We start from the raw sequence: 13657 nt of genomic DNA, 5'->3' as shown, positions 1-13657 counted from the left end.
ACAGACAAATTGAGGCGCTGGCCAAATCAGCTTTTGAGGCAACGGCTGCTTCCCTCTGCCCCAGCTTTGCTTCCACATGGGTGGCTAAGGCCATATCTGCCTGGGCCAAGATTCTCCGCCGAGGCATTTTGGCTTCGGCCTCCCCTACCGAGCTGGCTGACCTCGCCGACCAGATTAACCACGCAGGGAAATACCTTCTCACTGCCTCCTTAGATGCAGCAGCCTGTTCAGCCAGGGCAAGCAGCAACATTGTCGCTATGCGCCGCATTCTTTGGCTCAAAGCATGGAATGCAGATGCTACTTCCAAAAAGTCTCTCGCCAACTTGGCGTTTCAAGGTTCCAGGCTTTTTGGCGCTCGTCTGGATCAAATTATCTCAGACGCAACTAGGGGCAAGAGTACCTCTCTCCCCCAGTCCAAGCCAAAACGCTTCTTTAACCCAAAGGCTGCTCGAACATTTCGCCCCTTTCGTCCGTTTGCAGCCTCAGATTCCTCTTCGCAACAAGAGCGACCCGCTACCACGGGTGAACGTGGAAAACCCTCTTACAAGCCAGCTCCCATGTGGAGATCCAGGGCTCCACCTCCCAGGTCTTCCGGACCTCGTTCCAACAGATACCGTTCCAAGTGACGGGTCGCCCCCACCTGGGAGTCTTTCCAGGGTGGGAGGCAGGCTTCTTCTCTTCAAAGACACCTGGCTGTCAGTGATCAGCGACGCCTGGGTCAGAGAGATTATCACCTCCGGGTACAAGATCGAATTTTCTACCCTCCCGGAAAATCGCTTCTTTCTGTCTCGCCCCCCAAAGCAACCGTCCCATTTACCCGGCTTGCTTCAAGCCGTAACGTCTCTGGTCGCCGCCGGAGTTGTAATTCCCGTTCCTTCCGAAGACCGTTTATGCGGGTTCTACTCAAACCTTTTTGTAGTCCCAAAGAAGGGATTTGAATCCTGGATTTGAAGCTTCTGAACCGCCACGTCCGACCTCGCCACTTCAGAATGGAATCTCTGCGGTCAGTGATCGCCGCCATGGAACCCGGGGAGTTCCTCTGCTCGGTCGACATCCAAGATGCGTACCTTCATGTCCCCATCTGCGTACGGCATCAGAGATTCCTTCGGTTTGCTGTCGGGGACAATCACTACCAGTTCACGGCTCTCCCCTTCGGTTTAGCGTCTGCCCCCAGGGTCTTCACCAAAATCATGGCGGCGGTCATGGCCCTCCTCATGGCGTTCCAGGGGGATCCTCGTTATCCCCTACCTGGACGATCTGTTGATCAAGGGGTCCTCTCGTCTAGACTGTGCCCACAGTCTCCAGGTCTCCCTGGACACCCTGACCCGTCTCGGCTGGATTATCAATCGGACCAAATCCTCTCTGATTCCATCCCAACGACTGTCCTTCCTGGGCATGGTGTTCGACACGAACTTAGTTTGGGTCTTCCTCCCAGAGGACAAGTTCTCAGAACTCCTCAAGGCGGTCCGCCTTCTCAAACGCCCAGCCCCTCAGTCACTTCGTTTCTGCATGGGAGTCCTGGGAAAGATGGTGGCCTCCATGGAGGCTGTTCCTTTTGCCCAGTTCCACACCCGCCAACTATTCCTCCTATCCACCTGGAACAGGTCCTGGATTCCCTGGTCCGTCCTGTCCACCTTCCTCTCCAGGTCCATCAGTCCCTAACGTTGTCCTCCTCTCTCCTGAGAGGAAGATCATTTCTTCCCCTTCAGTGGCAGGTCATCACCACCGATGCCAGCCTTCTCGGGTGGGGAGCAGTCTTCCGACAACACACGGCTCAGGGCCGTCGGACCACCCAGGAAGCTCTCCTTCCCATCAACCTTCTGGAGATCAGGGCAATCTTCCTTGCGTTAATCCGCTGGCAGTCTCTTCTGTCGAATCTTCCCGTCCGCATCCAGTCGGACAACGCCACGGCCGTGGCGTACTTAAACCACCAGGGCGGGACTCGCAGCGGCCAAGTAATGGCAGAAGTGGCAAAGATTCTTCGGTGGGCGGAACGCCACGTTCCGGCCATATCAGCCGTTCATATCCCCGGGGTCGAAAACTGGGCAGCCGACTTTCTCAGTCGCCAGGGCCTAGCAGTCTCTCCACCCCGCAGTCTTCAATCAAATTTGCCTCCACTGGGGTACACCAGACTTCGATCTTATGGCGTCCCGGATGAACCACAAGGTCCCTCAGTTTGTCGCCAGGTCCCGGGATCCTCTTGCCGTCGGCCACGACGCTCTGGTAATTCCATGGTCCCAGTTTCAGTTTCCCTACCTGTTCCCACCCCTCCCCTTGATTCTAAGGGTGGTAAAGATCATCAAGTTGGAAGGGATTCCAGTCATACTGATAGCGCCGGACTGGCCAAGGCGGCCGTGGTACGCCGAGCTCGTAAACATGCTCGCGGACACTCCTTGGAGACTCCCGGATCGGCCAGATCTCCTCTCGCAGGGACCTCTCTACCACCAGAGTTCTCAGTCGCTGAGTTTAATGGCATGGCCGTTGAGGCCGCAGTCTTGAAAAACTCTGGTCTCTCTTCCCAGGTCATACAGACCATGATCAGAGCCAGAAAACCGGCTTCTCCCCGTATCTACCATAGGTACTGGAAAGCGTTCTTTCGCTGGTGCGAAACCAATTAAGTTTTTACAATGTCCTTTTCTCTTCCAGATCTTCTCGGTTTCCTCCAGTCTGGTCTCGATTCGGGCTTATCCCTCAGCACACTCAAGGGACAAGTGTCCGCTCTGTCGATTCTCTTCCAGAGTGACCTTTCCTCCATTCACCAGGTTCGGACTTTTCTACAGGGAGTTGCGCATATCGCCCCTCCTTTCCGTCCTACCTTGGGACCTTAACCTGGTCCTTGGCGCTCTTCAGGCTGCTCCCTTTGAGCCTCTTCATGACGTGCCCTTTTCCCTTCTTTCTTGGAAGGTCGCCTTCCTCATTGCCATTACATCCATCAGGAGGGTCTCTGAGTTGGCAGCCCTGTCATGTCGTTCCCCTTTCCTGATTCTTCATCAGGATAAGGTCGTTCTTCGACCGGTTCCTGAATTCCTTCCCAAGGTGGTCTCGGCTTTCCACATCAACGAAGACATTGTCCTTCCATCATTTTGCCCTTCTCTGGCTCATCCTTTGGAGAAGTCTCTTCACAAGCTTGACGTGGTCAGGGCCATTCAGGTCTATCTTTCTAGAACTGCTCCCTTCCGTCAATCCGATTCTCTCCTTGTCGTTTCTGAAGGTCGTCGGAAGGGCTTTCAAGCGTCTAAATCCACCATTTCGCGCTGGATTCGCTCGGCAATTTCAGAATCGTACCGTGTTCATGAGGCACGTCCTCCCCCGGCGGTGCGAGCTCACTCCACCAGAGCTGTCGGAGCTGCTTGGGCTGTTTGCCACCAGGCCTCCGCCTTACAAGTTTGCAAGGCCGCAACCTGGTCGTCTTTGCACACGTTTACGAGGTTCTATCGGGTTCATACCCAAGCCTCGTCCTATGCAGGTCTTGGCAGGAAGGTACTGCAGGCGGCGGTCGCACCCCGGCCGACCTGAGACCTTTTCTCTTTTCCTTTCTACCCACCCTTAGCAAATGAAACATGTCATTTGGCTGGACGTTTATCGTTGCTCGTATGTCTTCATAGCATTTGGACTCTTGTTGGGTGAGCTGAATATTTTTTTCTTTTTGTACATTTTGTCTTGCCTTTTTCGTGCTCCCCACTTTTCTTCAATAGAACTCTGTATGACCTAAGATGGTAACCCTAATGTTGATAACAAGTGTCTCTCTCTCATTATACACTGATACTCAGTGTGAGATTTAATTTGATTTTCATTTTTTCATTATTCACATTTATAAAATAATTTTTGGGATTACTTCACTCTTATACAAACTCTTGTTTGTTTTATTTTTTTGAATTTTTTACAAATGGATTTACTTATTGACTCCTCCAGGCAGGAACGTGCCTCCCTGGTGTTTCAATCAGTTAGTAAAACCACTGACACTTCTCCGGACATTCTGAATGCTATGTTTTCCATAGAGAAATTGTCGCTTAATGAAACTCGTATATGGTGGGACTATACTACCCTTGAGAATTATTTATCACAAAATATTATTCCAAGAGGTTTACGTATTAAAAAAATCCCAACCACAATCTATAGCGAAAATTTCGTAAATGATTGGAACACTATTTTATCAGAATGCTCACAACGTCTTATGCAATTAATTATTAAACATGAGAATGAAGAGCTTTCTAGAATCAGAATGGAATTAGACAAAGATATAGTGTCATTAAAATCAGTGGTTACGGACGTGGAATTTGAGAACTTTCAAAAAGAATTAAAAGCCAAACTATCTTCTTTGGAAGAATCTAATTGTGGTAAAAAAACGCAAATTTATTAGAGATATTTTTGATTACAAAAACAATCAGGTCTATGAGTGGGGCAGATGGGAGAGATATCCATCTACTCCAAGATCCATTTAAAAAAAACGAGATCGTATTTCTTCTGCCTCTCTCATAGAAATCAAGTAACATTCTCTTCTTCTGACCTCGAGTCTTCGGATGCTTCTCTAAGTTCTTTCCATCAAGATTCTAATGTGAATCAAGCACCGTCAAGCTCTAAATCACAAATGCGTTATTTCCGCAAAACTAAACGCAATAACCATGGCTTTACAAAAAATGTTTCAAAAAACGCACCAGGCGGAGGGGGCGAAAGCACCATAAATACACCAACTATTTTTCAGAACCGCCTGAGGAGTCAAAACAAAACACTGCACTGCACTAGATGTGATCAATCTTTCTTCTTCGATTTTTTTCTGACACAGACAAACAACTTCTCTCCAGAGGATTACATTTTTCTCCTACCAAAACTGGATTGGATTTATTTTCGACACTAAAAAATATTAACAAATTCATCAGAGATTTAACTGTTAAAAAACATTTTTATGAGGAAAACCAAGATACCGTTCCTGATGAATTGACACATGTAGTGAATGAATTTGTAGGAAAAAATTTTATGGAACAAAACGGACTTCTGACACTTATGGACCTGGATACTGACTCGAATTTTTTGACATCAACAGACACAGGACCTGTATGTATTTAAAACAAAGAACTCATTGTTTTATCCTGTTCAAGCTCGGACAGATACCATGGACCGCTTTCAAGAAATGATAGAAAAGGAATTGCATCGGCTTGCGTTACATTCGAACCATCACCATTATAACTCTAATCTGACCAAATTGGAACGTGAATCCCTTGAAAAAATTAAAAACAACCAGGACAGCCATCAGAATGTCGGATAAGGGGGGCTCAGTAGTTATTCTAAACAAATCTGACTATTTTAACATCATTAATGAGATGCTCAATAATAATGAAAGTTACATGTCTTTAAAATCTAACCCCACTACTGAGTTTTCATCCATTTTGAAAAATCTAGTTAATGAAGGTGTTTCATGCGGTATTTTTTCTAAACAGCAGGCGGATTACATTTGTGTTGACCATCCTAAAATTCCAATACTTCATGCTTTACCAAAAACTCACAAGGAGATTTTTCCCCCTCCCACGCGTCTTATCTCTGGTATGGGTTCTTATAGTGAACATTTGGGGGAGTGGTTGGACTCCATGTTAGAACCCCTAGTTCAACGAGTACCAGGATACATCAAAGATTCACGTGACATTCTTAGTACATTTTACAATGTAACCTGGGATTCTAACTGGTCATGGTTGACATGCGATGTCATTGCTTTATATTCATCAATTCCCCACAAAGTAGCCTTGCATGCTGTACAGTTTCACCTGTTTAAGTATAGCAATTATTCTGACGATCTTCAAATGTATATTGTTTCAGTATTGTCTTTTTTGATTTCTCATAACTATTTCTTATTTGACAAACAAAATTTTTTACAAGTAGGTGGAGTGTCAATGGGTGCGAAATTTTCCCCCTCGGTAGCAAATTTAGTCATGTCGTGGTGGGAGGAAAACTATATCTTCAATGCAGATAACCCATTTTTGGCAGAAATTCAATGGTATTCGAGATGTATTGACGACTTATTGTTAGTATGGAAGGGTGATGTATCCTCGATTAATGCTTTCATTTTTTATGTGAATAACAATCCTTTTAATTTGAAGTTCACATATCATTGGAATTCTGAATTCATTAATTTTCTTGATTTAACTCCTATCAGGCATACCGCAACAGGTGATCAAAACACAGACCTATCGCAAACCTACTGCGGGTAACACCATATTACATGCAAGAAGCTTTCACCCCTTCCACACTATAAAATCTATCCCTGTAGGGGAAGCCATAAGAGCCAAACGTAACTGTAGCAATGAAATTACTTTTCATAAAGAAATAGCTAATATCCGACAAAGACTCAGTGATCGTAAATACCCTAGATGGGCTATTGATAGAGCATTTAATCTTACGAATAAAAAAAACAGATCAGAACTTGTTAATATTCCAACTACTAACACCAATGCTCCTACAAACCAAGCCCAATTAGCTGCAAAAAATGCTTATCACAAACAACCAGTATTAATACTTACTTATAGTGCACATTTTAATTTTATCTCGAATATTGTGCGCCGCAATTTAAATATTTTGCGGAATGATTCTATCAGAGACTCCATTTTACAGGAAGGCATCAAAATAGTCTTTAGGAGAGCCCCCACCTTAGGTACTTTACTCGCTCCCAGTTTTGTTCAATCTGACATATCTAGAAATAGGACCTGTTGGTTGTCTATGAAAGGTTTTTTCAAATGCGGCTCTTTTCCATGCAAAACTTGTTCATACGCAAATAAAAACGCTACTTTTGCTGGAACAAATAATCAAAAAGAATACAATATAAAGGATTTTATTAATTGTAATTCAAACAACGTAATTTATATTATAGAATGTGTGTTGTGTAATCTATTATATGTTGGCTCCACGATACGCAGACTTAAAGATAGATTTCGCGAACATCTATATGATATTGTCCAACCCACCATTAGACACCTTTCTAGTGCCTCTAACCATTTCATACAAGTCCATAATAGAAATACCTCATCACTGAAGGTTTTTGCGATTGAACACATTCACAGGAATATACGGGGCGGGAACAGAGAAAGAACCTTACGAGATAGGGAGGCTTTTTGGACCTTATGCCTAAATACTCGAGCACCTTCAGGTTTGAACCTCAGAAAAGAGCTGATGCTCCATTACTAGAACTGGTTATTTGTTGTTAGGAAAATAATAGAAGAATAATATGACATCATTGCTCCATCTACAAATATATTCATGCAGTGTATTTCTCATTGTTTTTATTTTATGTATTTCTATTGTTTTTATTTATGTACATTCTTTTCACGTAGTTTTGTTTGATGTGTTTCACTTGCTTTTCAGTGAGGGCTGTTGTGTGATCCTCTTACTTGCCACTTGTTGTTGGAATTTTTATCAAGATTTTCTAAAGTTGAATTGGATTTTAATATAAATATTATTTCTTTCTCCTGGAGCTGGATTTTTTCGAGTTTTTTTTTTTTTTTTTACCTTATTATCTACCTTGCGTTTCTGAGTTGTGAAAATTAGAAAATGATAACAAACATGTTGGCAGCTGCAGCTCTCTTGAGCTCTGCTGTAGTGTAAAAATATTGCAGCCCCGTCTGCTTGTGAGATGGAAGCTGACGCTGAGAGGAATGTGCAGATGTGTCAGTTATAATCACACACAGCTGTGCAGTGAGATCAGCAGAGCAGACTGTCGGTCATTACATGTCTCACACTGATAACTCCCCCTTCCATATATACAGTAATAATCTCTGGAGGCAGATTCTCATGCAGATCAGTGTCCGGCCCATAGTCCTGAACAGCTCATTTACATATAAGAAGAATGTGGATTTCTCTGGAATAAGATATCGGATCGCAGATATTGAGGTATTGTATTCAGCTTCCTATGACCTACATGCCCATATTGACAGCTTAGGAGGGTTCATCCTACTGACAGATTCCCTTTAAAGCATATAGACAGCATCCATCCAAGTGCATAATCTTTTACTTTCATTACTTTACTTTATTTTTGGTTAAAAATCAAAATCCAGTTTTGGAATGTTTTTATTAAGTTTAGATTTTTGTTTCTTATAGGGCAATATTGAGGCTATCCTTTACTGACCGCATAATATAGTTATCTAAGAATCTTTCAGTGAGCTTATGAGTATATTTTGATGGGAGTTTGTACCTTTTTTTTTTATATTCCATTGTTTGTGTTGTTGCAGGCTTCTTGTATATTGCAACTTATAAAATATATACAGAAGCTTCAAGCCAAGGAGGTCCCCGTAGCTGAGGAAGTTATGGCCTTATTTGCTGGAGAACTGAACCCCGTTGCTCCAAAGGCTCAGAAGAAAGTCCCTATTCCAGAAGGGTATGTTGTGTAAATGTGCACAGAATAGCCTTTATATTAGTAATGTTAAGGCTGCCTCCCTGCTCTTTCTAGTGCTGTAATGGATCACATTTGGATAGTTTGCTCTGAATCCTCCCAGTGACATCCACACACTTGGTGACCTCCGTTCACAAACACGGTTTGATTTTTCACAATCTGGTGTCAGACATCTTAGCGGTTACTAATAGACTTTGTACTATTTCTTTTCAGCTTAGACCTGGATTCCTGGATCAATGAGCCACCATCAGATAGTGAATCTGAAGATGAAAAGCCTAAACCTATCTTTCATGAGGAAAAACAGACACATGGGAAGTCATCCCGTCCAGAGATAGGTGAAGAGGAGCTGGCCAGGGTTAGTAATTGAGCCCTAGAGGCCCAATGACACACTCCACCATGTATTGATGATGATAGCAGTTGGGTAAAGATTCTACTTACCTGGCTATTTCTATTCTGCAGAGACTGGCAGCACGGAAAGAAGAACAGGCGAATAACCCATTCTACATTAAAAGTTCTCCATCACCACAGAAGGTATCTTCTATGTCTTTGCCTTAACTGCTTGTTTCAGAAGTATGTGACTTCTTCTTAGATTACATTTAGTCATTCTTAAAGATTGGACGACTCTTTAGTTAGGCAAATATAGAAAATGAAGGCAAAAGTAAATTAAGTCTTTGACCGTGTAGTTCTCCGTGACAGAGAGATCCTTCATGGGGTGAGTCAGTGTGTGTGGATTTGCCTCAGGAGCGAAGCCCACTCCATACAAGGCAGTGATGGAGCTGATCTCTGCTGTTAACTCTTTAATAGAGTCTTGTAGTGAAAGCAGTTTATCACCTTTCCACAGTATTGGTGGGCGTCCTACGCATAGGACTTGGCATTGATCAGCAGAATGAGATGTTGTTGTTTTTTTAAGTTCTGAAAGGGCATTTTTATTCCCCTTAGCTTGGGGCACCTGTCCCTTTGCTTCTCCATTCATTTTCTTTGGGGTTCCTGGAAAAATCCCAAGATCTGTGGTTGGAACCCTAAAAATCAAGAAAAACCTTTTTCAATTGAGAAAGTAAACGCGGTCAAGTATAATAAGGAATAACCTAAACAGGGAAAACCCCTTAAAAAAATCAACTTATAATGGATATCTCTAAAAAGTGTATATACATGTATTCAGACAGAACCCTTTAAAAAGGGGAGTGATGTGGGGTTTGATTAGTATCAGAGTAGAATATATGTAGACAAGCTAGCAGACCCTGTTAGGCCCTTACAGAGCTGTTCACTTGCCTATCTCTTTTTAGAGAGATCTATTAAAAGTTAATTTTTAAGGTTTGTTTTTTTTTCTGTTTAGTTGGTACCCCCAAAGATCAGCAAGTTATTACCTATACTGTGAGTAGGTGGTAACTTGTTTTCACCAGACAGCCCCATTAAATGCTACTGTCAATCACGGACTGTAGCATTTAAGAGCTGCGATCCAGCACAAGTGTTCCCTCGGTGCCTACTGGCCTCTCATGTGACATGATCACAGGGTGCTGATGAGTTACATTTGGCATCTAGGGGTCTTCAAAATACCCCATTGTTGCCATCTCCGTTCTTGTTTGAAGTCCAGCCACAGGCAGTGCTTTTTTACTATATACTGCAGTACTGGTGACACTGAACAAGTCTCATCCCCCCCCCCCTCCCCCCGGATCTTCAGAGTGCCCCATTTCTCTGAAATGCTAGAGCCTTTAGGCAGCAGAAATCAGGTGAAAAGGTTCCCTTTTAAATCATAATAACACATAAAAATGTGAATTACCTCTTCTTTTCCCCAATTTAAAATTAAAGACAATTAGGAAAGTTTAAAAATGTACTTAGTTGGTATTGCTGAGTCCTTAAAAGTCCAATCTATGCCATTATAAGGCCATGTGCACACGCTCAGGATTTTTAGCATTTTTTTTTCGTTTTTTCGCTATAAAAACGTGATAAAAACGCGAAAAAAAGCTAACATATGCCTTCTATTATTTACCGTGTATTCCGCATTTTTTGTGCAAATGTTGCGATTTTTTCCGCGAAAAAATAGCATCGCAGAAAAAAAAGCAACATGTTCATTAAAAATGCGGAATTGCGGGGATTCCGCACACCTAGGAGTCCATTGATCTGCTTACTTCCCGCACGGGGCTGTGCACACCATGCGGGAAGTAAGCAGATTATGTGCGGTTGGTACCCAGGGTGGAGGAGAGGAGACTCTCCTCCACGCACTGGGCACCATATAATTGGCCAAAAATAAAAGAATTAAAATAAAAAATAGTCCTATACTCACCTACGATGTCCCCCGCAGTGTTCCCGCCTCACCGCTGCGGTTCTCATAGCTGGTGTGCGGTGAAGGACCTGTGATGACGTCACTGTCTTGTGATTGGTCGTGAGCGGTCATGTGACCGCTCACGTGACCGCTCACATGACCGCGACATCATGGAAGGTCCTGCGCGCACACACCAGCTATAGGAAGAGGAACGGACGCCGCTGAGGAGATCGTCTGGGTGAGTATAAGCATTTTTTTTCTTTTTTTAATTATTTTTAAACATTCTATCTTTTACTATTGATGCTGCATAGGCTGCATCTATAGTAAAAAGTTGGTCACACTTGTCAAACACTATGTTTGACAAGTGTGACCAACCTGTCAGTCAGTTTTCCAAGCGATGCTACAGATCGCTTGGAAAACTTTAGCATTCTGCAAGCTAATTACGCTTGCAGAATGCTAAAAAACCGCGAAAAAAACCGCAAAAAAAAAAAAAATGCGGATTTCTTGCAGAAAATTTCCGGTTTTCTTCAGGAAATTTCTGCAAGAACTCCGGACGTGTGCACATACCCTAAAATTATTCAATCTGTATGGTAACGGGTGTAGCATGTACCCCAGAATGATATCAATGAAGATGCTAGCGCCACTAAAATTTAGTGAACATGTCAGCAGGATTTTGCTAAGTAAACTACAGGCATAGTCATGCTGGCGCTGTTACATTGAATAAAGTGATACCTGGGGTGAAGAAATCTGTGGTGTTTTTTTGTAATCCGTGTTTTAAGTTAATGATATGTTTGTGATTTGGGGTGGGACTGTAGACAGGTCTTATCTTGGTTTCTCTGGCTTAGAGCATTAACCCCTTAAGGCTGAGTCACACAACGATATCGTTAACAATATCGTTGCAACGTCACGCTTTTGGTGACGTAGCCAACGATCTCGTTATGTGTGACAGCGACCAACGATCAGGCCCCTGCTGGGAGATCGTTGGTCGCTGGGAATGATCAGGACCTTTTTTTGGTCGCTGATCGCCCGCTGTCATGTGTTCACTTGTAACCAGGGTAAATATCGGGTTACTAAGCTCAGGGCCGCGCTTAGTAACCCAATATTTACCCTGGTTACCATTGTAAAAGTAAAAAAAAAAACAGTACATACTCACATTCTGATGTCTGTCACGTCCCCCGGTGTCCACAGGGTTAAAACTGCTTTCGGCAAGAGCGCTGCTAATATGCACGCGCTGCTGCCGAGAGCTTCCCTGCCGAGAGCTTCCCTGCTGAGAGCTTCCCTGCTCTGACTGTGTCAGCACCGGCCGTAAAGCAGAGCACAGCGGTGACGTCACTGCTGTTACTGCCGGCGCTGACACATTCAGTGCACGCCGGCGGGGGACGTGACGGACATCAGAATGTGAGGATATAGTGTTTTTTTTTTTTTTTTACTTTTACAATGGTAACCAGGGTAAATATCGGGTTACTAAGCGCGACCCTGCACTTAGTAACCCGATGTTTACCCTGGTTACCCGGGTGCTGCAGGGGGACTTCGGCATCGTTGAAGACAGTTTCAACGATGCCGAAGTCGTTCCCCTGATCACTGGAGAGAGCTGTCTGTGTGACAGCTGCCCAGCGACCACACAACGACTTACCAACGATCACGGCCAGGTCGTATCGCTGCTCGTGATCGTTGGTAAGTCGTTTAGTGTAACGGTACCTTTAGTGACGGAGCCACATTTTTTAAATCTGACCAGTGTCACTTTGTGGTAATAACTCTGCAATGCTTCTATAAATTCCTGTGATTTTAAGACTGTTTTTTCGTGGCACATTACACTTTATGATGATGGTAAATTTAGGCCGATATGTTTTGTGATTATTTATAAAAAAATGTCAGAAATTTGACACAAATATAAATAAATTAGCAATTTTCAAACTTTGAATGATTATCCCTTTAATTCAGATAGTCATACTGTAGCAAAACATTAATAAATAACATTTCTCACATGTCTGCTTTACATCAGCACCATTTGTAAAATGTTATTTTATATTGTTAGCATTTTAGGAGGTTTAAAATGTAGCAGTAATGCTTTAATTTTTTCATGGAAATTTACAAAATTATTTTTTTAGGGACCTATCCAGGTGACTAGTGGTCCTATATATTGGAAAAAACCCCAAAGTGATACCATTTTAAAAACCGCACCCCGCAACATGTTAAAATTTGCCATCACATAGTTTATTAACCTTTCAGGTGATTTTCAGGAATTACGGTAATGCAAAGTGACAAGACAGGAATGAAAAAGTATATTTTTACCACCTAAATGTTGGTAACTTTTGAACATGCCACTGGTACCGACAGACTCTAAGGCCGCTATTTGGTCGTGAATTTCCATGACAAACATCAGGACCACACAATCATGATCTCAGGGGCCGATGGGGATAAAGAGGGAGAAGCCACACTCTTTTAAACATTTATATGATAGTCATCATTGACAGCAGCATCTAAGCGGTTAAACAGATATGGACGGTGCCAACACTGATCATGGCTGATACAGCAAGTTGTCTGCTATAGTGTACAGCCGACAGCTGCTGGATTGTCACCTGTGTGGGGATGCTAGTCTCTTATATCTCAGGTCAGTTAAAACACGTATCGGCGGTCATTAAGGGGTTAACATAAAACTCTGCCAGCAGTCCCATCCCAAATCACAGACAGTCTGTCTCTATGATGAGAAACATGTTTGTGCTTCAGGGCGGCCTTTGTGAGCATGCGTTTCTCTCCACAGCTGTACCAGGACTCACCTGGGGTCGACCATATACCTGTAGTGCAGATTGATCTTTCTGTTCCTCTGAAAGTTCCAGGTATGAAACCCACCCACTTCTCTTCTTTTTCTTCACGTAATATGTCCTTCTACATGTGTAATACAAATGTACATGTTGGGGCTTTTATGGCCTAATGGAAGTAGAAAGAAGTGCTTTACATGATTATCTGTAGAAACAAGGGCGACTCCATATTAAAGAGGTTGTCCACTATTTTATCATTGATGACCC

General features: G+C 43.3%; 1 protein-coding gene across 3 annotated transcripts in view; it reads left to right on the top strand.

Annotated features, from left to right (window-relative positions):
• AP3D1 (adaptor related protein complex 3 subunit delta 1) overlaps nucleotides 1-13657 on the top strand; it is a 131438-nt gene that overhangs the window by 87975 nt on the left and 29806 nt on the right. For all 3 annotated transcript variants that reach the window (XM_077271940.1, XM_077271941.1, XM_077271939.1), the window contains exons 16-19: nucleotides 8211-8356; nucleotides 8585-8726; nucleotides 8831-8902; nucleotides 13393-13468. In XM_077271940.1, coding sequence (XP_077128055.1) covers nucleotides 8211-8356; nucleotides 8585-8726; nucleotides 8831-8902; nucleotides 13393-13468 — 436 coding nt within the window. The remainder of the gene's footprint in view (nucleotides 1-8210; nucleotides 8357-8584; nucleotides 8727-8830; nucleotides 8903-13392; nucleotides 13469-13657) is intronic.

This window comes from Ranitomeya variabilis, chromosome 1 (genome assembly GCF_051348905.1).
Source record: "Ranitomeya variabilis isolate aRanVar5 chromosome 1, aRanVar5.hap1, whole genome shotgun sequence".
Classification (NCBI taxonomy): Eukaryota; Metazoa; Chordata; class Amphibia; order Anura; family Dendrobatidae; genus Ranitomeya; species Ranitomeya variabilis.
The sequence above is the reverse complement of the archived record's forward strand: the minus strand, read 5'-3'. Positions and strand labels throughout refer to the sequence as shown.